Genomic DNA, 27,924 nt, shown 5'->3' with positions numbered 1-27,924 from the left:
CTCGCCGCCATCTTTGTGAGGACTCGACGGATTGCAATGCGGGCGCTTGGGGACTGCTGCTTTGTTTGTAATTACGCGTGGCCTTTTCCAGTCTGTTCCGCCGTGTGAGACTGGGCGATTACGAGTGGCGGCGAGCGTTTGAAGCTACTGTTTGTTCCTTTAGTTAAGTTTCCCAAGAAGCTTCCTTGCGTAAACAATGCAGTGAACTATTGCCGGCTAAGTGGGTCATGCACATGCCTCAAAAGTTATGCACACATTCGTACACATGCGTGAAGACGAGTTTTTTTTCATAGTCATTTGTGGGGCCATGTCTTCTTTCTGAGCACTTAGCATAGACAATTCTGGTCGAAGTAGCTAGTTCCGTCATATGTTTACATGCGTCAAGCTTTTAAGATATTGACTACTCAGTCTTCAATGGTGATAGAATTTCCTGGCCGAATAGTAGAGATCGTGACAGTTGTTTCAAGTGTGTAATGCTCGCTGGTTGTGAACGACGTGCGAGCGTACTTCGATCTATGGACCAGCATGTTGTATCGTATTATGTTACGCTACGACGCGTCGACGCGAGAAAAAAATAAATGAATAAGAGAGATGGATTCAGGAATGAACACATCCTTTCGTTGCCTATTTCATCGTCTGCTTTCTTTTTTCACCTCTTAGTAGTAATGCTATGCAGTATGTACGGTTGTGACCTAGTAGCTCAAATCAAAGCTGAGATAACATAAGTTTTTGGAAGTGCCACTTAGGACTGGAAAGAGGTCCAGGCAACTGCCAAAATGTATCGGAAATGTGTCACGCAGAAGTTTATTTTAGACATGACATGCACTCATGATACCTATACCACCACATGTCTGAAGTTGAGACAAAAACGCAAATGGGTCAATGCGTGTTCGCAACGTATAGACTACACGACTGCTGAGCAGGTATATATTCTCGAGCTCTTTTTCGGACACGACCACTTTCATGATATTTCGCGTCATGTTGTGCAGTGACTGTTACATACACTAAAAAGACATGAGCTTGTTAATCCATCCGCAGCGTGGCAACCCACCTTGCATCGTTTTCGAGGCGCCGTGCCCCAGCTGGATGTATTGTTCGCGGACGGGGCTAGTTGCAAGTAATCTTGCAAGCGTACGAAGTCTGTCAAGTGGGTATGCTTGAGGATATTATTTCAGCTATTTGGCAAAGTTATCCACGTATTTCCAAGCAGACAATGCAGGAAAAAAAAATGCGCACATGGCACATTGTTTCATTTGCTGCCATGATGGTAGCCTTTGTTTACGCTGGCTGCATTCAATTTTGTAATCTTCAAGCAGCTTCGGGTTGTTGCCCCACACATGTGACCTTGGCACTGTCCCAATCATAACGAGATGGCTGGCTAGCTCTGGCTGCCAGTGGTCTGAAAATCAAACATCCCCAGTGGTGGAAATTGGTTTTCTCTGGTTTCCGGCAAAAGCATGCGGGTTCCTGCATACGATGCAGAAGATGTGCCCCGCAAGCCCAACTGGCCCTAGTCTGCAAAGTGGTTCATGGATACTGTATTTTCTGCGTTACTACAAGTGGTGACGTTGGCATTCTTAATTGGGGGGTTTCAGCCGTGCTGCGCTGCTAGCGGGTCAAGGGGAGAACAAGTCTGGCAGCGTAGACTCGGCAGCATAGACCTCACTGCCATGTCTGACCTGGGAGCTTACCCTTTGTGTACGCCTCCCGGATTGCCATCCCTTTGTGCACGCAAAGCTTCTCAATGGAGCAATGCACTGTGGACTCGATAAGGGGTGAACCCCACATCATGATGACACTACCTGAAGCAGAACGACACAGAACACATTACCTATCTTTTTTACTCTACTTTTTTATTTAGTAATACTGTTAACCCTCGCTTGAGGGTCATAACAGGGAGGGAGTACAATAGTGCGTACAAACAGAAAACCAGAACAACTGGCACTCAAATAGCAATGCACACAAGAAACCAAAGTTGGCAGTAGTTCAATTCAACCATGACCAAAATAAGCATCGATTTCTGTGTCAAAAGATTGCACATTGGTACTATTAACAACTTGATGGGGTAAACGATTCCATTGTTCTATAGCATCCAGAAAAAATGACCACCGAAAGATGTCAGTGCGAGCGTTGAAAGGTTTAAGGGGGGCATCATGATTCAATATAGCGCTACGTTTTCCGGGAAGGCGTATGTACTCGTCTTTAGGTATTTTGAATATCCCTTGCATTATACGATATAACGTTTTAAGTTTTTGTTTTTGTCTTCGAATTTCCAGTGGCTCTAAATTGCATGAATTGAGCATGTCAGTTACTGAATCCCCCCTTCTATGTCTAGAGCACACAAACCGTACTGCACGTCTCTGAATACGTTCTAATTTGATAACTAAGTGTTTTTGGTGAGGGCTCCAAACCACGAAGGCGTACTCCAGCCTAGGTCTAATATATGTCTGGTATGCAAGCAGCTTAACGTGTTTCGGTGTTTTATGCAACTTCGCTTGAAGATAACAAAGTTTTTTAAATGACTCAGAACAAACTGATTCAATATGTCGGTGCCAAGTTGCCAATATGACGGTGCCTATTGTGGTTGGACCAAAGCTGTCCTAACCCAACTACGGCAGACTCATGATCATTCAAGCTCTGATAATTCATACTTTTGAATAATTCAAACAAAATTCAGTTTTATGATTGGCCCTCTATTATTTCATTATATTTATAAGCCTCTTAATTCAAACTTCATTTGGTCAATTCATACTTATTGCAGTTTCATACCAGAGAATATCTGCTGCTTTCTCACTACTAATGAAACATTTGCGTGATTATGTAATTCTAACTATCTAAAAATGAAAAACAAGCACCTCGGGCCTTCAAGGCAGAAGGCTTTGCTAGTAAACAAATGTTTGAAAAAAAGCACACGCATGGTAAACTATGATGCCTCTCAACTGATATAGCGAGCTTTGTGCTGAAGGCACATATAGTAAAGAAGCAGTTGGCAATTCATTATTTATTTGAAATGTCTGATCAGCTCTAAATGGCCAACAACCTGTGGACCTTAAACCTCTGCTTTCTGTTCATTGCGTGCAGTTAGGGTTTAAAAATGCTTAAAAAAATGTTTAAATCTGATAAAGTCAATGCCTAATCATATCGTGTCTAATCATATTCATAAGATATATGACCCACAGTCATGTATTTGAGAACCACTGATGATTCGAACTTCTTAATGATTCAAACAAAATACAGAGGTCCCTTTGAGTTTGAATTAATGACATTTGATTGTACCTATCCCAGGCCTTGTGCCTTGGTGAAAAATGTCACCAGAAGGCAGGTGTTACCTGAAGCCTGCATTACAAAGTACAGTAGACTACTTTTAAATGGCCCCTAAACCATCCAAAGGTTGAAATTCAGTTGTGATGGGGAAATAGTGCACGAGTGTACGACAAATAGGGAGCCGTGAGAATGTTTCGAAATGGTGCAGCAATAGCGGAGCTAGACAAGTTTGATTATTGAAACCACGACGGTCCATCCTTTCCCTCTCTTCTGCACTACCCTCCATGGTATCCTCTCCCAAAGCCACCTTGCCCTCCTATGCCCCTCCTAATCTTGTGTGGCATACGTCATCGCTGACGCAGTGCTTGAAACGGCATTTACTTTTGGTTGCCGCGACTTCGTCCCTTCGCCGACTCCATCAACTGTGTGTTTGTTGGCGAACTGCAGCTGCCTTGCCGGCTTGTGCTAATACGAATTGTGCCAGTACTCTGCATTGCGTGAACGCCTTCAAAGGGTCGCCAACACGATGGACTTGTACGCATCTGCCCGGGCAACATGATTCAGAGCAAGCAGCACTAACCGGAAGTCACAGGTTCTTGCTTGACCAACCGCAGCATATTTGTGACTAGTGTGGATATTTAAAGGGCGCGTCGCGGGGAGGCCAAAAATTTGTGGCTTGCTGGCAGCTTGTTGATCATGTAGAATCGTTGATCGTGACGGTATTCTGCACACGATGCATGCGTTTACTTGAAATGTTTGGAAAAATACTGGAGTTGGTTTAGTGGCCCTTTAAGATGAACTCCAAGGGACCAAAATGATTTGTGCATTTTATCTGGAGTTTGTCTTATCAGAAGTGCTCCCCAAAACCAAATGCTAACTTGCCAAGTATGCCCAAATGTGTTGCGTGAATACACTGAATGAAGTATACTTATAATAGGGAGGAAAGGAACAAGAAAATACTTTTATTTGGCTCAGCTTGATAAAAACTATGCTTTTGAGCAGCATATTTAGACTAATGTAACGAGTACTCGATAATGCGAGTTTATAATAAATATGGTCGTGAATAAATTGCTACCACATTACAACAATAAAACGGTAGCACGGCCCTGTTTTGACAATTATAAAAAGGGAGAGATAAGCACAATTTTCCTTCAAAAAAATGAAAAATTTATTCTTCTGACTGCTCCTCTTTTGAGAGGCTGTTTTACGGGCTTTGCTATCACTTTTGGATACACCTCCGTTTCATACACCAAGTTACCTGTGAAAATCGGCAAGCTTTCTTTTTTTTTTTTTGAGGTTCGGATATTCTCTTATTTTCAGAGACAGAGAGAAACAACGTTATTACTTTCAGCCCGCAGTAACTTTTCCTGAACGACGTGCAGCTTCAGATCACCGTTTACGCTACTCACGATCACAAGCCTCGGGCACACCAAAAAAAAAGACATGAAATATTCAGTGTGAAAAATGACCTTGTTTTGTTGTGCACCTTCATAATGAAAATGGCACCCCACTATTAGCTGAATATCACTGGGAAGAGATACAACGCACAGAGGGCCTGTGTAAAACAACACAAACCAACCACAACATGTGCTCAGTTTTCATCGTGTGACGGCGATGACAATGTATCTGACTCCTCTGATGGGAGTGCCAGAGCCTCATATGTGGTTTCCATTGAATGTGATAATAAGGTATAAACAATCTTTGTTCCCATTCTCACTTTCATCTAGCTTTTTTTTGCCCTCCCACCTGTCCCTTGCATTTTCTTCTCTAGCCAAGCTCTTGTAATCTTCTGTTTCTACAACACTCCTGTTGGGAAACTGATGAATGCAAAGAGAATACAGAAGGACGAACGATTTTCGTTGATTTTTTCACTGATAAAGCCGGCCCTTTCTCCACATACAGGCTAGGGGCAAGGTAGATACCAGCTTCATGTGCTGACCTTTCTTTTCCACTTATCTTGCTTTCTCTTTTCATGTCACAATTTCCTTTCGATCTGCTTGAGTTTTTGAATCGGAAAGAGTGTTTTTTTTTCTCTTTCTTTCTCTTGTTCGCTTGAATTAAGACTATAATGTTTGTTGTGCAGAATCTCCATCATAGTCAGTCACTGCAACAGAAGAGGCCAGTTACGCGGGTCATCTCCAGCAGATTTCTTTTGCATTGAGTCTGTGGGAAACCAAACAAACACTCCCGTTTTGTTCGTTTTAGGCAAGAATGCGTCTTAACATAGTTCATGTTAACAAAAGTTTACTGTATCTGCAATTGTGGAACACTGTAGGATTGAGGTTGCATGCCCGATCATAGCATTTGACGATAAAGCAACTATTTTCCGGACAAAAAAATCGGCAAGCCAAACAGTGGTACTGTGTACTTGATGTGGGCAACCGTTCGGTGCAAAAGTGCGCGCGTGGAACGCATCGCACGCGGCCAGAGCAAAGGCTTCTCTGGTGCAGAGACGACGCTTCCTTATATTGCATGCCTGTGAGACATACATTTATTTTTTTATTTCACAAAAAGGGATACCTGGGCTGCTTTGTATTCATTTTTTCCCATTGCTCTGCTCTCTGTTAATTTTCTTTGTGGCCCCTCCTCTTTCATCTCTCTAGTGCATCTCACAGGTATTTACCAAAGCTCGGTTGACCTTACTTCTAGACTTGTGCGAATTGTAAATCTTATGTTTGAGGTGAATTCTAAGCAAATAGTGACTTGGTCAAATAACTTTGAATAAAATTTGAATATCATACATGACATTATATAGAAAGACTAGCATATTTGTCATGACCCTACCAATCTACGCTGTATTTTTTTAAAAATAAAAACAAGGCATGTGCAAACGTCATTCTTCAAAAGATGTGGAAGCAACTTCCATTAGAATGCAATTGATGAACTGTCAAATATGTTATGTCTTAAAATGTGCTATGCCTGTTTAACAAGTAGTTAAGGAATAAATTTATGTGAGGGTAAAATGTTCATTTTGCCCTTGAAATCTGCGATATTGGTGGTTTGGGCATGTTGGTATGACATGATCAATAAATGTTTGGGAGAGATGCGGAGGGTTCTTGGATGTTTACGGCAGAAAGTGTGATGGCAGTGGGGATCTTGGTGTTTGCAGTGCTGACTGAAACGTAGATCACGTTTAAGTGCTTACCAATGTTTAGGAAATGCACCATTGTAACAAAAAGCAAAAGTAAACTTTTGCGGGAAACAATCGAGGCAGAAAAGATGGATCGTTTAATAGATGAATGTGTGGCTTAGCTGTTGATCACTCTGTTGTATAGAGAGACCTGCGAAGTCATTTATGCTGTCCGATTTAGTGCTTCCTGCATCAGTGTCATGTCATGTGTGCCCTTATCTATTCCATACCCCATGCTTTAATGAAGTGTTGAAAGTTAGCGCCTGTGTGTCGTAGCTGTTTTTTCTTTCTTTTTTTTTCGTCCTCGTCCTTGTTCATTGATTTTGAAGTCGAGCTTTGTGGCATTTCAGCTTTTTTTGTAAACGTGTATTCACGGAATATCACTCCTCGTCTTTAGTGAAACCACCCTTACAGTGAGGAAGGGGGAGGGCAGGAAAGGGTATGCAGACTTACTGTAGGCCATTTGGTCATTTTGAAATGTTTTCGATAATTTAAGTTTCAATGGCAGCTAAATGGAATACTTTAATACTCGTCTGAATATTCTCCAAACTGCCTTAATTTGTTTCCCGTTGCAATGATTTTGTCGCATATGGCTCATCCTGAGAAACACGAGAAAAACATACTCACGTTAAGGGAATTTTAATATGCCACCAGTGTATTTTGCGTCTCATTTTTTCGACAAGCATTTAGAGACTGAAATTCGTTTAATGAATTTATAGTCGCTCAACCTGCAATAGAACTGTTCACAGAGCTCTTGGAAGGAGCTGTCTGATGCGGGTGTATGACAATGTTTCTTTTTTTTTTTTTTAGTGTTGCTATTATGTGCTTGATAGAATGATTTGCATTGTACAACTATTGTCAGTTTTTGTTTAAATGTGTAACTTTTGTTTTTTCATGTTAAGGTAGGTTTTTTTGTCCAGACCTTCAAAAACCGAATTTAAAAAAAAAAATACTTTTTGAAATTAACATTTTCGCAATCATGGACTATTCAAGAGTATTTAGGATGAAAAATGATGAATGTATCCCAAGCTGTTCGACAGTTATGATCATCTTTCCAGTCCCCCTCCCCCCCCCCCACCCCCTCAGACGCACTCGAAACCGAAACTGAAGGCTTCTGATTGCATAACGCCTGCACTATCGTGATTAGTGTGTTTCTTTAGGCATATTACATAATCCGTAGGTACATTCTAAACATTGTGGGACATGATGTTGTTATTTTAAAATCTTTACTGCACATATACGGCACTCTGTGGTTGCGCTCATTCTTACACGGCTATCTGTGCTTTTTGATACACTATCGTCACCTCTTGGACTTAGCTGTGGCCTTTAGGAGAAAAAGTTTTAGTACTGCGGGAAATATGGCAAAGTATAGGATAAAAAAGAAACATCGATGCAATTTATACAATTAATATATCAAGCCTGGACCTGCTTTGACGCACGTGACTGAGTGTCAGCTGGAACACAAGCTAGACAACAAGTATATGCTTCAGCTCACTCAAAAGGAGATGGTGACCTTTCAAAGTACGTTGGAAGCTATGATTGTGGTGAATTTGAGACCTATTGACCATTTTTCTATAATGCGAATATTCAATTCAAATTTTTAAACCTATTTTTTTCAAAGCTCGAGTTTTTGTATCCTATACTCACGCAAACAGTGATAACTTTCTAATGAATATTTTCCCATGAAGGTTTTCTTACTATTTATTTATATGTAGAACTGTGCATTCAAGCAAAGAATTATTGAAAACGAGTCGTAACTTTTTGTACACTGGCCACTTGTGTGAAAAACGACATTCCCAAATATCAACTTTTTCAGTCTTTTTGCGATAAGGTGCCATAGCTGAGAGATGTGGTTAGATGCACAGGGTGGTGTCCTCACTACATACTTGCCAAGTCGCATTTGAATCGCACCAATCATTTTGCAGTTATGACTGTTGGTGAAAGACGCATATTTTGGCATATTTTAATTTTTATGAAATTTATTTTTTTTTTAATTTTAGCAGTTTAATTATTGTAAACCTTAAGTTTACCTATGCCTGACAAGCCAAAACTATTAATATAACTTTTGGACAGTAACTTTAAAACTTTTCTTTGAAGGTGGTGACCTGCCTTAACTGTATTCTTTTTGCATTTGTATTTCATGTATGCATAAACACCCACACCTGTAATAATCCCTTTGAAAGTACCTGGAAATAGCTAAAAAATTTGGCCACTTGTGTGATGCTTGCTCCAGGTGGGCATGCGTGTGAGCAGCACCGTCTGCAAGTTTGCCCAAGTGCTGGCCGAGCAGATGCAGGCGTCCTCCGACCTGATGTACGCCGACGCAGTGGCTGAGCTGCTCTCGACGTCCGTGCAGCCCGAGACCATGTCTGCCACGGCCGTGGTTAAGGTGGTGGCAGCGGCCGCCGCCTACTTCTTTGCCATCGTCTGCAATCCAGTCCACTACGGGCCATCCCGCAAGTACACTGCCGCCTGCGTCTGCTTTCGTCTGCTGTCGACGCTGTGCTTGCGCTCGGTAGCGCAGCATTTGGCGCTCCGCAATTTGCTCTCCGGGGCACTGGATCACAAGGTGAAACCCAACTGCACATGGAGTATTCCGTACCACAGCGGCACAGAATTGATGCCAGCCGTGCAGTCGTAAATGTCACGCTTTGCGAGAGAGTCAGCTGAGGCCGCAGTCGTTCGCCAAAAAGACTGGGGTGCATGCGCGGGTCACGCAACAGTAGTTTTCGTTAGGACAAACATATCTGACGGGGAGAAACTTTTCAGTGCACCAGAATGAAGTAGTATCCGGACATGCTGGACCTCGTTACACATGCTTCATGTCAACATGCAGCATCCTGCTGTTTAAGAAGTGCTGCACCCTCGATTCTGGCTATCTATTTTGCAGGAGTCTTACTTACTCGATCAACTTTGATGCCATCTAAAAGAAGTTTATGCATGCACAGTGTTTTATGACTGTAGTTACTTTTGATAAAGATGTTTGTTAATTTAAAGGGGCCCTCTAACGCTTGAAAACATCGGTGCCGACTGCATAACTCGTAGTGGCGCTCGCCAGAACTATTGTGAGCGGAAATGGCACCAGAAGGTTGCCGCCATATGATTGGATAATTATATCGTTAAATGTTATCACGGCATTGCATCAAAATAGGGATTACTATTGGATTTATTTTTTTAATTGGCATAACTTTTCACTCAAAGTGACACCCTCCGACTTTTCAAGCTTCAGGATTGCAAAGCTGGTCAAAGAATGCGCCGAACACTATGTACTGGAGAAAACGCGCCGGTGACGCTTTGGGCGCTCTTATTTGAAGAAACTAATTGAAAAAAAAAATGTAGTGGCGTTGATGTATATACATCATTGAAAAAAGAAAGATCAGTAAAACTACAAAACATTATATACTCGGCGACAACTTTCTGTGGCAGCACAGTCAAAGCTACGTGGGTGGAGCTTCTGCACATGTGTTAGTAAAGCAATTTGTCCGTTTTCATGCGATATCGGTTTCAGTTTTGCAAGCACATCCAACATGTACTTTTTCGCGTGACCACCATGCAATAAATCTAACATTTGCTTGAGGGGCAATAAATAAAAAATGTTAATTTTTAAAGGAAAAGAACAAGAAGCTTTTTTAAAGTGTTGAGATTTATTTTTAAAAAAAAGTACTGCCGAGCATGTACTGGGTGATTGGAACAACACGAAGCCAAGAAATCATTTCCTAAATGTCAGTGCATACGTGGTCAGCATTATTGTTTTCCTTCTTTTTGAGATAAAAGAAGTTTCTGGAGATGCTCACGTTACTTTTTAGGGGACGCAAAGGCAACGATGTGAATCTTGGCCCCGATCAGTCATAAGCGCGCGTCTGACATTTGTAAATCCAAGTGGGTGAAACGCAATCTTTACTTGGCCGAAAACGCTGTTTTTGCACAGACAACAGAGTAATATACATCAACGTTTCTGTTACCCTGGCAAAGCGGAAGGAACGACTCACTCCATAGACGCCACCGGGAGTGGTGTTATGCCACGCACTCTTCGGTGTCAGCATATCAACAATATTAGGCAGCTGAAATACCGACCGCATACACAACGCAGTTTAGAAAAAAGATCATTGGTTTTACGTACAGTTTCTGGTCACAATTTTCTTCTGGTGAGCTGCCGAGGTGGCAGCTCACCGGTGTGACTTTCAAGGCGGCGACTAGAGTTCGACTTCCGATGATGATATCACTCGCACACAAATTCTCGATGATCGCATGTGCGGGAAACAAAATATTTCACGACACACCACTGTCTTCGTTGCTCCCTGCTCGATGAATACAGATCACCTAACGAACACACACTCACTCACTCACTCATGCTCGCTCACAAGCTTTGATGTGAACTTGCTTCAACTGAGCGACGGCATCGTTGTTTACCGGGGCAGGGACAAGGTGAAATGGCACCATAAAATTATAAAACCAGAAACAGCAAAAAATGAAAAACCTGCACAGGTGATGTTTTCGAATAATATTGCGAACAATCTTAAGCATGATATTTACATCTTTTCTTTTCATATTTTCCATTATGCTATGCAGTATACAAAAATAAGCGTTCGTGGACTACATGCAGACGCGTAGTAAAAAGGCCGTGCGTGGGCTTCGTAGCCTTGGCTGTGCTGCCACAGAAAGCTGTCGCCAAGTGGAGAAGCGTTCGCGAGCTGGCTCGTTTCGCACGTATCGTTCCCTTTTCAAGTACTACATTGTTTGTTACCACCGCAGCGGCCTCCTTAATACGCTGAATGTAACAGGTAATATGTCATGCGAGCTTCCTGTATGGTAGGGCTTTGAGTTCATTTCATTGGGCAGCCTTCTAATGTCAGAGGGCGAGGGAAACGCGGTAAGGTGAGCCCGCGAAAATCGAGTTGAGGGTAAGCATCTATTTCATTCTATTTTGATATCTCTACGCTGAATAACTTTGCACTGCGTGGCCCTATTGCTGCTATTCTTGCGGTTCTTATCTCTTAAGCCGTCAGTGTACGCAACCAGCTAGAAAAACATGTAAAACTACGAAGTCGTGAAAAGTCTTAGAGGGCCCTTTTAAGCTTGTTTGTGCTGACAGCTTGTTTTTCAGTGTACACTGGGATATAGGGAAACGGCGCTGGAGTTTCCACGACCACCCTGCGGGTGAGAACGCGCACTTCTCAGCTGCTCCCGCAGACGAGAGTGGCGGCTGGTAGAGGCGGTGCTTGCGCGCATCCCCGAAACAAAATCAAATGGCGCTGGCGATACTGCTGCATATTCTTGTGAAACAACATATAAGAAGAGGAAGGACGTGTAGAGAAAATGGAGGACGTAGAAAGAGGAGGCGGCATTGCATCTAAGCGCTCAGGCGAGCAGATTTCTGCTCTCGCTCTCTTGTCTAGTGCTGTTGGGCTCGTTTCTAAGCCAAACGGCGCCTGTCTGCTATATTTATTCGATAGTGAAGACAGCCACCAATGGAAACCAGGGTTAAAGAGTCGAGTTTGGATGGTGTTTTGCCCGAAATAAGACGAGCGTATTATGCAACATATTGCCACTAGTACAAGTTCTGAAACTATTATTTCTACAGATGCTAGCATGCTTGTATGTGCCGCTTTTCAGAAGAGGACAAAGATGCGCGTGCAGAGAAAAACAATAGTCGTACTGCCGTTGTTCGAATCAGTTTGACGTCCTTGTGTGCCCTTATCAGCAGGTTACAGTCACGTTGTAACGTGACACTGGTGGAGCTGCTGGGTAATAGTCTATGCACTGTTACCACGAGGAAGATCTCGGTCCCAACATTGACACCTTAGTAGAAACAGCCAACCTTCGACGCAGTCGGCGGCAACTAGGCCTACCACCCCAGTTCAGCCCTCTTCCGGAACGCTCCAGAATCATGGCATATGCGACAACTGCAAGCCAGACTGAACCGTCCGCGACTCCGCCAGCACCATGGCTACCAGCCTCCCGAACGCCAAAGCCCTTCCATGGGGAGCCCTACGAAGACGTTGAAGACTGGCTGGACCAATACGATCGAGTCGCCGTCGCCAACGAGTGGGACGAGCACCGGAAACTGCGGTATGTCTATTTCTACCTGGAGGATTCGGCGCGTATTTGGTTCGAGAATCACGAGGCCGTCCTGACAACCTGGTTGGTGTTTTGCACTCAGCTGCGGAACACGTATGGTAGCGCTGACCGGAAAGAACAAGCCGAACGTCTCCTCAATTCTCGCAATCAACGACCCAATGAAAGCGTGGCCATGTTTGTTGAGGAGATGTCTCGTCTGTTCCGTCGAGCGGATTCTGCAATGACGGAAGACAAAAAGGTGCGCATTCTGATGCGGGGTGTCAAGGAGCAGCTGTTTGCAGGACTTGTACGAAACCCACCAGCTACCGTGGCAGAATTCCTCCGTGAAGCGACGACAATGGAGCGAATGCTGAGACAGCGATCTTCGCAGTATGAGCGGTCCGACAACCTTGCATGTCTGTCAGCAGCCTTGGTAACACCCGATGTCACGAGCGTGAGAGACCTTGCTGAGCTAGTCCGTAGCATTGTACGCGACGAGCTGCAAAAGCTTCACGCAGTGCCTTCACAGCCTCAAGTGGCTGCTCTGACAGACGTCGTCCGTGAAGAGGTGCGGCAGCTGGTACGACCATTAGCGCCACCTCCAACCGAAGCTCCTCTGCTAACGTATGCGGAAGCTGTACGTACTCCTGCACCGGCAGCCAGCTATTTCCCCCGACCGACTAGCCTGCAGACGCCACAGCACTTCTCGGGCGGGCCACGCTATGAAAACCAACGACTGCAGATGCCGCAGTACTTCTCGGGCCCACCACACTATGAGAATCCGCGACCCGATTTGCGTAAATCTAGCGTGTGGCGCGCTTCCGACAATCGGCCACTATGCTACCACTGTGGTGAGCCAGGTCACCTGTACCGGGAGTGCTCGTACAGACAGATGGGCCTACCTGGATTTCGGCCAGACGCTCGTCGGCCCAGGGACGGCGAACGACCCCGCGCCATCGCAGAATACTTGGCAAGTGTACCGTCTCCGAATCTTCAGCGACGCCAATCACGCTCTCAGTCTCCTCGACGCTCTACGTCCACGAATCAATACTCCACTTTCGCCGATGTTGTTGCGGGACGATCCGCTAGGTCCCCAAGTCCACGCCGGGGAAACTAGAATCAGCGGCCTCCGGGGGTGGGACCGCTGTTAAGCTATCGTCAAAACAGCCTCCTCCGACCCTTCCACCGACCTTCGACGATTCCTTTCAGCCGACACCTCACATCGCTGACGAACCCGTTTCTGCTGACATTGCCGTTCGTGTCGACAACCATCCAGTGACTGCTCTAGTCGACACCGGCGCCGACTACTCAGTTATCAGCGCTGAACTTGTGGCTGAACTCAGGAAAGTCACGACTCCTTGGGGGCATGGACCAAACCTTCGGACAGCCGGTGGTTATCTCTTGACACCAATCGGGAGATGCACCGCAAGGCTGCAAATCTGTGAGTCGACGTTCGTTGCTTCTTTCGTTGTGCTTCCCGTATGCTCCCGGAAAGTAATCCTTGGCATGGATTTCCTTCGTGAGCACGGCGCTGTTATAAATCTTCGAGACTGCCTCGTAACGTTTGCTGACGACTATGGCCCGAAGCCTAGAGATACCAATCCGCAGAAGACTGCGCTTCGCATTGTCGACGACACCGTCACACTTCCGCCACGCACCAGTATGTTCGTTACAGTACAGGGCGACATAGACCATGACAGTAGTGGTATCGCTGAAGCCAACCTTTCGGTGCTCTTGTCTCAGCAAATCTGTGTTGCCCGCGGCATAATTCAATTTAAACGTGGGATGACTGAGTTGTTGGTCACCAATTTTAGTGGATCATACCAACATTTGGCCAAGCGAACAACTATCGCTCATTTCGAATCCATTGACGATGAAGGGTGTACGACGATAGCCCCAATTTCTGCAGCCGTTGAAAGTGACACCGCGGTAACCGATGCAGTCGATGTCAATCCGAAGCTGTCATGTGCACAGAAAGAGCAAATCCGCTGTATCCTCCGCATGTTTAGCGACTGTTTCGCGTCTACATCCAAGATAAAACAAACGCCAACCGTAAAGCACCGCATTGTCACTGACCATTCTGAGCGACCCATACGTCAACACGCCTACCGAGTATCACAAAAGGAACAAGAGGCTATACGTTCTCAAGTGAAGCAGATGCTCGAAGATGGCGTAATCCAACCCTCGAACAGTCCATGGTCGTCCCCCGTCGTACTGGTAAAAAAGAAGGACGGCACTCTCCGATTTTGCGTCGATTACCGCAAACTTAACAAAGTCACAAAGAAAGACGTTTATCCGCTTCCGCGCATCGACGACTCACTAGACCGCCTCCGACACGCCCGATACTTCTCCTCTATGGATTTACGCAGTGGCTACTGGCAGATCGAAGTTGATGAACGCGACCGAGAGAAAACAGCATTCATAACGCCTGATGGTCTGTACGAATTCAAGGTGCTGCCCTTCGGTCTGTGTTCTGCCCCTGCGACATTCCAGAGGATGATGGATACAGTGCTCTCCGGTCTCAAGTGGGAAGCATGCCTTGTTTACTTAGACGACGTCGTTGTCTTCTCCCAAACGTTTGAGCAGCATTTGCAGCGACTTAGATCTGTGTTCGCTGCAATTCGCACGGCAGGCCTATCACTGAAACCCGAAAAATGTCATTTTGGTTACAACGAATTAAAGTTCCTCGGTCACCTTGTTAGCCCTGATGGTATTCGGCCGGACCCAGACAAAACATTGGCTGTCGCAGATTTTCCACCACCTACCAACAAACGTGATGTGCGTCGATTTTTAGGCCTCTGCGCATACTACAGACGCTTTGTGCAAAATTTCGCAAACATTGCCGAACCCCTCACTCGTCTGACAAAAGACGACGTTCCCTTCGTGTGGGGCCTTGAGCAAACACGCGCTTTCTCCGAGCTCCAGCAGCGTCTCCAATCTGAGCCCTTACTCGGACACTACGACGAATATGCCGACACTGAACTACACACAGACGCCAGTAACATCGGCCTTGGTGCAGTCCTTGTCCAGTGGCAAGGCGGTGTCGAACGCCCTATTGCTTATGCGAGTCGGATTTTATCATCTGCGGAGGCAAATTACACAACAACTGAAAAGGAGTGCCTAGCTGTTGTCTGGGCAATAGCTAAATTCAGACCGTACCTGTATGGTCGCCCATTCAGAGTTGTTACCGATCATCATGCGCTCTGCTGGTTGGCGAACCTTAAAGACCCTTCCGGACGTCTGGCCAGGTGGAGCTTACGCCTTCAGGAGTTCGATTTGACAGTCGTGTACAAGTCTGGCCGGAAGCATACTGACGCGGACTGCCTTTCCCGAGCTCCTCTTAAGACAGTGTCAGGTGATCACGATCTCGACGGCCGTTTTCTCTGCGCCGTTAGTGTATCCGACTTGGCCGAACAGCAGAAGAACGATTCCGAGCTTCGACAATTGATCGAATATCTCGAAGGCTGTACGCCGCATCCACCACCAGCATTCGCCCGCTCGTCATCATCGTTCTGCGTCCGCAGAAATATCCTCTATAAAAGAAACTTCGACCCTTACGCGACTGAGTACCTGCTCGTTGTCCCGCCAGCGTTACGAGCCGATGTCTTGTCCGCCTGTCACGATGAGCCTTCCTCAGGCCACTTGGGATACACACGTACCTTGGCCCGGATTCGCCAACACTACTACTGGCCTAAGCTCAGTCGAGACGTGAAGCATTACGTGAAGACGTGTCACGAGTGCCAGCGCCGTAAAGCACCACATCAGCGCCCAGCCGGCTTTTTGAAGCCCATCGCTCCTCCGACACAACCGTTCCAACAAATAGGCATGGATCTACTCGGACCTTTTCCCAAGTCTCGTGACGGCAACCGCTGGATTGTAGTCGCTACTGATTACATGACGCGCTACTGCGAAACGAAGGCATTACAACGTGGCACCGCCATTGAGACTGCCCACTTTTTTATGAAAAACATCGTCCTCCGACATGGAGCACCAGCAGTTGTCATAACTGATCGTGGCACAGCTTTTACCGCCCGGATGATACTAGACGTCATGCAGCTTAGCGGCACAGTACATCGAAAAACTACTGCATACCACCCACAAAGCAACGGCCTTACAGAGCGACTAAACAAGACGATCGCCGACATGCTATCCATGTACGTTGACCAAGACCACAAAAACTGGGATGACATCCTCCCTTATGTCACGTTCGCTTACAACACCGCTGTGCAAGGAACAACTGGATTCACACCATTTCGGTTGCTTCATGGCAGGGAGGTCACTACAATGCTGGATGCCATGCTTCTACCAGACAGACGCCAGATTAGTGTCAAGATGAACGAATTTATCAGACTGGCAGACGCGGCTCGTAAGCTTGCAGTCGAACGAATCCATAAGCAACAATGCATCGACTCGCTGCGGTACAACGCTCGTCGTCGCGATGTCTCTTACCAACCCGGAGAACGAGTATGGCTGTGGACTCCCAATCGACAACGGGGCCGGTCGGAAAAGTTGTTACGCCGCTATTTTGGTCCCTATAGAGTTCTCCGTCGTCTCAGCGAAGTGAACTACGAGGTTCTTGACGAGGACATGGCTCGTCAATCCCGCCGTTTACAACAGCCACACGTCGTCCATGTTTCGAGGATGAAACCATTTTACCAACGCTGACTATTCGTCACACTCCCTTGAGTAGACTTACAGTGATTGTGAACACCCCCTTGTGTACTGCTTATCGTGTGTGTTTTCATCTGGCAATAATGTTATGACATCGGGACGATGTCCTTTGGGAAGGGGGGTAATGCCACTAGTACAAGTTCTGAAACTATTATTTCTACAGATGCTAGCATGCTTGTATGTGCCGCTTTTCAGAAGAGGACAAAGATGCGCGTGCAGAGAAAAACAATAGTCGTACTGCCGTTGTTCGAATCAGTTTGACGTCCTTGTGTGCCCTTATCAGCAGGTTACAGTCACGTTGTAACGTGACAATATTGTTACGGTGCATCATCGACAGGAGCAAGCGTGGCACTTTGCGAAGATGAAGAAGACGCCTGTGCGTTAGGCGCTTGCGCGAGAGGCAACTCAGACTGCCGATTCTCGGTGGACGCTATCTTATAAGCCTAGACCTTGCCCCGTCGCATTTGGTGGAAGTGCTGGGTAACCGCCTCGCAACAAAACTTCGCAGCGGCTGTCGTTTGAAGGGTCATTCCACAACGATAACGGAAAGTATGGCGTCCACATCTGCTCCTGGTGTTCCTGCGGCCGGAGATGATGCGGTAACTACATCTCCTTCTGAGACTACAACCTTCGTGCTCGAACCCCCGCGGGATCCTGGCAGGTTCAGCGGTTCCGGCGATCCAGATAAAGCTGACGTTGAAGATTGGTTGGCAGAGTACGAACGTGTGAGTACTCGATACTGATGGGGCCCGACTCCTATGCTGGTGAACCTGTTATTCTATCTTAGGGGAACCGCCAAATCGTGGTATGAGAACCATGAAACAGAACTTAGGAGTTGGGCAGTGTGCAGGGAGAAAATGTTGGACCTGTTCGGAAAGCCGATTGGAAGAAAAATGGCCGCGAACAAAATGCTCGCGTCTCGGGTGCAGACCTCGACCGAGTCTTACGTCTCCTATATAGAAGATGTGTTATCGTTGTGTCGCAAAGCCAATGCCGAGATGCCGGAGGCTGACAAGGTCGGACATATTCTTAAGGGGATTGCGGATGATGCATTCAACCTCCTCATCTGCAAAAATGTTTCTACAGTGGACGCCATTATAAAAGAATGTCGGCGCTTTAAGCAAGCGAAGAGCCGGCGGATTAACAGCGTGTTTACCCGCTTTCCGAATACGGCTGCAACGTCGTCTTGCAAAGACCGTGCAAGAACACAGCCACCACCTCTAGATTCATCGCATCAGGTGACCCGAATTGTACGGCACGAACTTGAAGCCATTGCCTCTGCTCCGGCTCACACCGCTGCAAGTGACACGACCCCACTCACTGATAACATGGTTCAAGCCATCGTCTGCCAAGAACTCGCCAGCATAGGTATTTCCTCGGTGTGCGCTTTGCCCAGCCCGCAGCGAGCTCCATGGCGTCCACCCTCGTCCTATCACGAGCAGCAGTTTACGGCCCGATCTCGCGACCCTGCTGCGTGGAGAACCGTCGACAATCGACCAATTTGTTTTCATTGCCACCGTATCGGTCATGTCGTCCGTTACTGCAATTACCGCTGGTCCTGGCCACCTCGGACTTCATCTCAACCTCACTACCGACAGGACAGCACCCGCTTCGCATTCGCCGCGCAGCCTTCTCCGCCAAACAGCTACAGAAGGTTCAACAGCCGATCTTCGTCACCGCATGGCCGTCAGTCGCGTTCGCCTCCAGGACGTCGCCAGTCGTCTCGCTCACCGCAGACTCGCAGGCCGTCGTCCCCATTCAACCCCGCTCCTGCCTACCCGGAAAACTAAACGGTGCAGTGCCCGGAAGTGACGCTTCCAACGAGACAAAGTTTGTTAGACGTTGACGGTGTGGCTATTTCTGCCCTTATAGATACTGGAGCGCACATTTCTGTAATGAGCGCGAACCTTCGCCGACGCTTACATAAAGTGCTCACGCCTGCCGCTTCCCGCACACTTCGTGTCGCTGATGGGAGGACCCCTGACGTTCAAGGGATGTGCACGGCCCGTGTGTCCATTGCCGGTCATCCTACATTAGTTCAGTTTGCCGTCATTGAAATGTGTCCCCATGACCTAATACTTGGTTTGGACTTCCTGTCACATCATTCTGCGCTCATTGATTGTGCCACTGGTGCTCTTCAGCTTGAACTGCCGCAGTTTGCCGATTTTTCAGCTGACTCTTCTCCCCGTTTATGCTCTCGTCACCACGTTCGCTTGCCTCAGCAAGCTGCTACATATGTCACTTTGTCGTGCTCACGTCATGTGCCCGATGGTGACTACCTCGTCACTCCTATAGTCGGCGTACTGATGGCCCGAGACGTCGCCCTTGCTCACACCATTGTCGCCGTCGCTAATAACACAGTGGTTATACCACTACTCAACGTGAGTCTCTTGACTCAAGTTATTCCGCAAGACATGTCTTTGGCCACCCTATCTCCACTTGACAGCTGCAACGTTACTGGTTTGGACACCGATACTACATCCCCCTGTCTTGGCCGCAATTACACTCTGCCTGCATATGACATGAACAAGATGATTGCTCCCGTCCTCACTGCAGCGCAAGCTGCCAGCCTCCATAGTCTGCTAACATCATATAGAGAAGTTTTCGACTTTGACCACCGCCCTCTCAGCCAAACAACCGCAGTGGCTCACCGGATCAACACTGGTGATGCCAGTCCTATACGGCGGCATCCATATAGCGTATCTCACAAGGAACGCCAAGTAATTCAGAATGAAGTGGACAAAATTATTAATAAAGACGTAATAGAACCCTCATCCAGCCCCTGGGCCTCCCTAGTCGTGCTCGTTGAGAAGAAGGATGGCGCTTTTGCGTGGACTATCGCCATTTAAACAAAGTGAGCCACAAAAATGTCTACCTTTGCCTCGGATTTATGACGCCCTCGATTGCCTCCATGGTGCCCAATACTTTTCGTCTATCGGCCTTCGGTCCGGCTATTGGCAAATTTCCGTCCACCCCATGGATCGTCAAAAAACCGCTTTCGTTACGCCCGACGGCCTCTACCAGTTCAAAGTCATGCCGTTTGGACTGTGTAATGCGCCGGCAACTTTCGAGCGCATGATTGATTCCCTTCTTTGAGGATATAAGTGGTCCATCTGCTTATGTTACTTGGACGATGTCATCGTCTTTTCACCTACCTTTGACAGCCATATAACACGTCTGTCAGCCGTTCTGGATGTTTTTCGAAGAGCTGCTCTCCAGCTCAATTCTGCAAAATGCCATTTCGGACGTCGCCAAATCACCATACTCGGCCACCTTGTCAGTGCCGATGGCGTTCAACCAGATCCCGAAAAGGTGCGAGCAGTACAACAATTTACTGAACCACGCTCAACCAAGGACGTCCGAAGTTTTGTAGGACTATGTTCCTATTTTCGTCGATTTGTCCGCAACTTTGCCGACATCGCTCGACCGCTTACTGATCTCTTAAAGAAGGACGTTCTCTTCGCATGGGGCATAGAGCAAGCGGACGCCTTTTCGGCTCTTATCCATCTGCTGACTACGCCACCAATACTGGCTTATTTCGACCCTGCATCACCTACAGAGCTTCGGACCGATGCCAGTGGCCATGGAATTGGAGCGGTCCTTGGCCAACGACAGCACGGGAAGGACCGTGTGATTGCTTACGCCAGTCGTCTTCTTTCACCTGCCGAACGGAAGTTCTCCATCACTGAGCGTGAATGCCTAGCTTTAGTGTGGGCCGTGGCGAAATTCAGGCCTTACCTGTATGGCCGAACTTTTTCCGTTGTTACGGACCATCACGCTCTTTGCTGGCTGTCATCGCTAAAGGACCCATCTGGATGTCTCGGTCGCTGGGCGCTCCGTCTGCAAGAATACTCGTTCGTGGTACACTACAAGTCGGGACGCCTGCACACAGACGCAGACTGTTTGTCACGTTATCCGGTTGAAACGCTCGACTTGACAGACCTTGAATCAGACACCTGCGTTCTCTCCATCCACGCTTTGGGTGATATCTCCACCGAACAACGACGTGACCCGTCGTTACTCTCCATCATCGATCGTCTGACCTCTGCTCCAACAGACCCTTCCGTTCGCCTGTTCGAACTGCACGACAACATTCTGTACCGTCGCAGCTTCAACGCGGATGGCCCAGAATTACTACTCGTGCTTCCCCATCACCTGCGTACCAGCGTTCTCAAACAACTACATGACGTACCTACAGCCGGTCACCTAGGCGTCTCTCGTACCTACGATCGTGTGCAACGTCGCTTTTTCTGGCCCGGACTGTATCGTTCTGTGTTTCGCTACGTCACTGCTTGCGACCGCTGCCAACGCCGCAAGCGCCCCTCTGTGCTACCGTCTGGCCTCCTACAGCCCAATGACATACCGACGGAACCAATCTTCCGTGTTGGCCTTGACCTGTTGGGCCCGTTTCCTACGTCCACCTCCGGAAATAAATGGGTTGCAGTCGCCACAGACTACGCCACACGCTTTGCCATCACTAAAGCACTGCCGACAAGCTGTTCCACTGACATCGCTGACTTTCTCTTGTATGAAGTCATTCTTCATCACGGCGCTCCGCGGCAGCTGCTTACTGATCGAGGAAGGTACTTTCTTTCACGTGTTATGGATGACATTCTCCGCGCCTGCTCCACTGAGCACAAGCTTACCACCGCTTATCATCTACAGACAAATGGATTGACCGAGCGTCTGAACTGAACGCTGACACAGATGCTGTCAATGTACGTTTCGCCAGATCACCGTGACTGGGACAAAGCACTCCCCTTTGTCACGTTCGCGTACGATTCTTCACGGCACGACACAGCTAGTTACTCACCGTTTTATTGGCTATTTGGCCGACATCCAGCATTACCATTTGACACGCTCCTTCTTTCGGCTGCCCCCTTGTCTACTGAGTACGCCAGAGATGTCGTTTCTCAAGCCCATGCAGCCCGTCAGCTTGCCCGTGATCGGCTGCACTTGTCGCAAGCGCACCGAAAAGACCGTTATGACAGTCGCCACCAAAGCATGCACTTCTCGCCGGGGTCTCTGGTACTTCTCTGGACACCAAACCACCAATTCGGCTTATCAGAGAAGCTACTATTACACTACCATGGCCCCTACAAAGTGTTACGACAACTTAGTGACGTGAGCTACGAGATCGCACCCCTAAACAACGCCTCTTCGACCCTCTTACTCCAGACAGACGTTGTACACGTTTCCAGACTCAAACCGTATCACCCTCCTCGTTCGTCGCCGCCGTACTAAGCGCCGTGACGGCGCTTCCGCCACAGGGGAGTGATGTTACAGTGCATCATCGACAGGAGCAAGCGTGGCACTTTGCGAAGATGAAGAAGATGCCTGTGCGTTAGGCGCTTGCGCGAGAGGCAACTCAGACATCTTGTTCGGCTGTCGATTCTCGGTGGACGCTATTCTATAAGCCTAGACCTTGCCCCATCACAATATGGCCTATGTAAACTTGTTTCTTTTTATCTCGCCTGCTGAAAGTTTTTATGTGTCCATATATCTGACCACCACCGCCAAACTCAGATGCCACTGCGTGAAGTGAATGATACGATAGACGTAGTCTCTCTCTCTCTCTCTCTTTTTTTTTTTTTTTTGCACAGTTGCGTGTAAAGGAGAGCTGCCTTGTCCACAAGACTTGTGTGGGGAAACGTTCGCCTACTCTCTGAGCTGTTATAAAAAATACTCTCGCGGTAAACACTCCACGCAGAGATGCCTCTGTTTAACTTAATTTGTGCAAAGACAAGGTTCTTGTTATGAGCAAAGCAGTGGGCTACTCAAAGCTTGGCTTTCTGGAGTCAGCCAATACAGTAAGCATTTTTCTCACTGGCCGCCATGGCTAGGTAACATTGGAATTTATGCCTTCCTAGAGAAGTATCAAATGTCTTCGATTTTCACTCGTTGTTTAGTTTGCCTATTAACAAAGCTTCAGTTTTTCCACTTGCCTGTGTCGGCCTATAATAGAGGTGTCTGTTAACATTGATAACTGCTAGGCTTTCATGTGCCAAACAAGATATCATTTTGAGGTACCCTGTAGCATGCCTATCAAGATTGTGACCGCTTTGGGTTCTCCAATGCGCACATATATCTTGGTTCATAAGTGCTCTTTTTATATTTTACCCCCATCGAAGTGCGGCCGCCGTGGTCACTAACCTATTCCGCTCCCTTAAGAATAGTAGCGCGACACTACACATGCTATGCTGCCACAGTGGTTTGCTTGATCAACGTCCCCGTGCATACATACCGCGGACACGGCGTACAAGCGATGCCAGTAAAAAAAATGATGCAACTACCACTTACTCTGCTTTTTTTTTTTTTTTTTACTGCAGACTGAGGGCATGCCAGCCAGTACTAGCATTAGCCCAACTCAGCACGCAACCAGGAAATGAGGACAAGGGAGCCGTCATCACGGCACAGCACTGCCCCTTTGATACTATACGCATAGATGTTGTCCGCATTGCAGGGCTTCTCTCCGTTTTTTAGTGCTTTTTGTGTGAGAGTAGCCTTCGGACAAAGTTATTTTTTTAAAACTACAGTGCAGTATTACTGGTGCCATGGCTTTTCGAGCTGTTCGTTTCAAAATGAAGCGCAGTAGCGGCGCATGCGCGTGCTCTCAGAGTGGTACACTACGGCCGGTCGTCTGGGCGCGAGCAGCTGAGTTGTGTCACAACTCTCCGCCAGGTGTTTTTTTTTTTTCGGCGCGCCATCTATCTAGCGCTGGTCCCCCATGGGGTCTTACTGGGAATTGGCCTGCACAGTGACCAAGGCAGTGAATAAAGGCTACAGACTCGCACTTAACTCCAAGTTTTCTCTAAAGAACATCACCAACAATGCTCTTTGTCAAGAATACCTCGTTTTCCCTGCTGTTTTCCAAAATGTCATAAACTATAATTCACTATAGAATTTATCGGCAATGTATTGCTTGTAAACAAAAGGAGTTTTAAGGCTATGACTCACCAATACCTTCACAAAAGAATTGATGAATCAATCACCGCAGGTTTCCTGGCGGTTTGGCTCACATCCACGGCGCAGTAGCGAGGCATTTCTGCGACAGCCACGCTTCGTCCACCTCCTGGATGAGAACCAAAAGTTTGCAACATCCATCAACTTCCCGCAGAGCCACTCTTCCATAGTGCGCGTCGGCATCATCGGATCGGGCCTGCGGAGCATACCTCCACCACCGCCCATCGCGGACGAGGAGGTGGCGCTAAACAAGCAGCTTTTATTGGAGGCCATCACCGCTTGCTGCGCATTGCCCTGGCGCAACGACAGGCCGTCACCTATGCGCACTTCTCCGGTAGGCGGCATGAAGATTGTCGCATTGCTCCTAGTCGAGATGATATCGTCGGACGTCATGTTCAACGGGCTTCCTTGGCCGGATGAGGATTTTCTCAAGGTGACAATAAAATCTGCTATCTTTGGTGCCAAACGAGCGTCATTCACACCATGTCAATGATGCTGCAGTCACTGTGATTGTGTTTGGGGAGCTCACATTATTACCTTCAAAGCAGCAGCTGAGAAAATAGCATGTCGACAATAGTGGTAATGCGTGTGTGATCCAACTGGTATGTTTCAACAGTTATCTTTGAAGTATGCTAGACGGATGGGTTCGCCTGTTGCTTGGGTGTATGCAGACAAGTTTTCGTTACCTATTTCATTTCCTCAGTTGTTAGTTGGTGTTTTGTGGTCTCTTGACTTCTTGGGTGTGTTTTCACGTCAACATGACTTCTTGGGCTAGTTGGTTATGTGCCTTGAAAAGTGGAATGGTGCCAACTCACATGAACTAGAGAGAGACGACAGGACGAGCGGTAATGTTCAACTGATTTGTTTATTTTCAAGATTAACATGTAAATAGGTTTGCACCCAAAGGTCTAATCATCGTGCATGAAAGCTTGTTGTCTCAAAAATTGTCAACTCACGTATAGTCAGTACCACCGTGGAGCAGCTGACAAGGCTATCAATGGCCCTCGAAGTCAAGGTGGCTTAAACAATCTCACTTCTGGTCTTATCCCCATTTCTATATATATACGCAACGGGGCACTCTGTGAACAACAACGCTTTACACCCACAATCATTGCAATGTACAGACTGTCTCTATATCTGCCCAGTTTCTGCTTATGTTCTCTTAGCCTATTATCATTCAGGCATCTCCCCGACTACGCAATGTAAACCTTGCCACCAGAAAACAAAAAGTGATGCACTACATTATTTACACATGGAACAAAGAGTGATTGACTTTTTTTCACGCATTTTGTCTGTCTTTAGGCTAATGGGTCTGTAGTCTTGCAAATGCTCGTTAGTTTTTCTCGGGTAGAAAAAAGCGCATCTGCCTTAACCTTCTGACCTAGTTTCTTTGGAGCGTGCGACACGTAGTGAATGCACCGCACAACAACCTTTTTCATTCCATTTGAACTGTCTGTGCAAGTTCTAAACGGTTTATTTAACTTTTTTAGCGCACTTTCTGCTACTGAGATAATTTACATGGCCGAAGCACCCTGCCAGTGAAAGGCCCTCCTTCTGATTATCAAAACTGCTAGACGTCTTATGGGGGAATGATTTGCGAAGTGTGTTGTAAAATAAAAATTAGCGAGTGCTTGCTTCACCAGCCTAGATTTATACGAAAGCAGAATCTTGTTGTCGCGAGGGTGATCATTCCAACACACACGATATTCAAACAGAAGAACTCTTATGTCTTGAAAAATTCCAGTACCTCGGGCTCTTTTGCGTGTAGTATTTCTAATTCCTGTGCAGTATATTTCCCCTCATCACCATTGCCACGTGCTGCACCAGAACACTTTCCTTCCACACGGAGTCAAAAGTTCTTCCTGAAGAAGTTGCACTACTGTTTGGCGGCTTTGCGCCTTCACTCAGTCATAAAATGAGGATAGGAGTGGCAATGACAGGCCGGCAAGATATGCAGGAGTATTCTGCAACAGGGAATCGGTTTGTCTGCCAGGCACAATTCAAAAGCCTACTGTCAAACCCGAAAATTTCATTGCATCACGAATCGCACGATAGAGTGGATGCAGTTTGCAAGCCGACCTACCAAAGGTTCTTCACGCTCTGGCTCGGAGTGTCAGCACACTAAGGCAGGTCAAAGAGACACTTGGCCTTGGTCCCAAGTTCACCAGTGAACCTGGGAAGTCAATCCCCGAGCTGATTTCTCTAACAAAATTGGTGGCTAGAGTAGCGCCGAGGATGACAGTCTCGCGACCGAGTGCGTCACTGTGCTGTCCCGAAAGAGGTCTGCACCGAATCGCCAGCCAGTTCATCATGTGCAGCAATTTTTGCGGGATAATTCACTGTGCCTTCTGCCAGCGGACAAAGATCATGGATTTATTGTTGTCGCAGAAGAGGAGTTTGCGTCAGCAACCCACGCATCCGTAAAATCTGTATTGAAAAGATGTGTTAGTGTTTCGTTTAAAAAAAAAAGTGAAAGCAAAGTGGAAAAAAGGTATGCTCAAATCTCAAGTTAGATGAGCTAGGTGCCTAGATAAAAGTGGTGACCTTGATCTGAAGGTAAAGCAGGGAAGGCCTTTTTAGGTCATAGTTTTGCGAAGAGGTACATCGCAGAAGTGACTGAGCAGTTTTTTTTTTTTTTCCGGAATGGGCACCACATGTTGCGCATTGATGATGCGTTCGACGCTACAAGCTTGAATGATGTGGTACAGTTCCTAAGAACGAACATTGGCAAAGGTATTCCAGCTTGTTATATGTACATAACAAATTACACACACACCCACACACGCACGCACACACACACACACACACACACACACACACACACACACACACACACACACACACACACACACACACACACACACACACGTAAGGGAAAGAAGTGTGTACCTAAGGGCTCGTTTTTCCGTGTTTTGACACAATATTAATGAGATCTAACAGACCACAACGCCAAGGAATGTATAGGGGAAGTTATTAGAACTAATGCAATGTAAATAAGAAGAAAGAAAAGTGGGTGAAAAAATAACTTTCTCCTGCTCACAGCAAGTTATTTTTTCACCCACTTTTCTTTCTTCTTATTTACATTACATTGGTTCTAATAACTTCCCCTATACATTCCTTGGCATTCTTGTCTGTTAGATCTCATATATATATACTCCACGTCTCAGAAACTGCTGTTGTCATGTGTTGAAGAATGTATTGACCATTTTGGAGGAACCACGTTTCAAAGAAAGCTAGCGGACGTAGCGTGTATTAGCGCAGTACATAAGAGAAAGGGACATGACACAGACGTAGAGATAGGTAGGCGCTAAACTTACATTTGTTTATTTCATGCCAATCACCCCCATTTTATACATCCGCGACGAAGCACGACTCATCTTGCAAGTGTTCTTAAACCAAGGAACGTCATTTCCTTTTCTGACAAGGATATCGATGACGAGCTTACACAAATGGCCTAATTCTTCTATAGCTTCGACTTTTTTTATCTCCCGTATGAGCCGATCTCTAGAACGACCGATAACTATGCAACTATACAGATCAGGGGAGCACCCACAGTCTTTGCAGTGTGCCGCCAGGAATCGTCCCGCCGTAAGCTTATTTCTCGCATTATAGCAGTGCTCGCGTAATCCGTCATTCAGACACTGTTTTGTTTGCCCAATATAGTACATCTCGCAAGATAATACAAACTTGTAGATGACACAGGATACACAATCAACGAATCTAATGTGGTGTTTCTTATCACTAGCTGGGGGAGCAACATTTCTTGGACAAGTGAGCTTGCAAAGCTCCCCTAGTTTCTTGGGCACTGAAAAAACGACACGTGCATTAGCCCTTTGGGC

At 46.8% G+C, this 27,924-nt stretch overlaps 1 protein-coding gene across 2 annotated transcripts in view; it reads left to right on the top strand.

The window, feature by feature from the left end:
• Positions 1 to 27,924, top strand: part of omd (integrator complex subunit 5 omd) — a 147,354-nt gene that overhangs the window by 105,955 nt on the left and 13,475 nt on the right. Inside the window, exons 5-6 of one of the 2 annotated variants that reach the window (XM_037432019.2) lie at positions 8,628 to 8,963; positions 24,120 to 24,518. In XM_037432019.2, coding sequence (XP_037287916.1) covers positions 8,628 to 8,963; positions 24,120 to 24,518 — 735 coding nt within the window. The remainder of the gene's footprint in view (positions 1 to 8,627; positions 8,964 to 24,119; positions 24,519 to 27,924) is intronic. The other variant, XM_075882856.1, reaches the window with a different exon arrangement.

The sequence above is a fragment of the Rhipicephalus microplus genome, unplaced genomic scaffold (genome assembly GCF_043290135.1).
Source record: "Rhipicephalus microplus isolate Deutch F79 unplaced genomic scaffold, USDA_Rmic scaffold_14, whole genome shotgun sequence".
In the NCBI taxonomy this organism is placed as follows: Eukaryota; Metazoa; Arthropoda; class Arachnida; order Ixodida; family Ixodidae; genus Rhipicephalus; species Rhipicephalus microplus.
The sequence above is the reverse complement of the archived record's forward strand: the minus strand, read 5'-3'. Positions and strand labels throughout refer to the sequence as shown.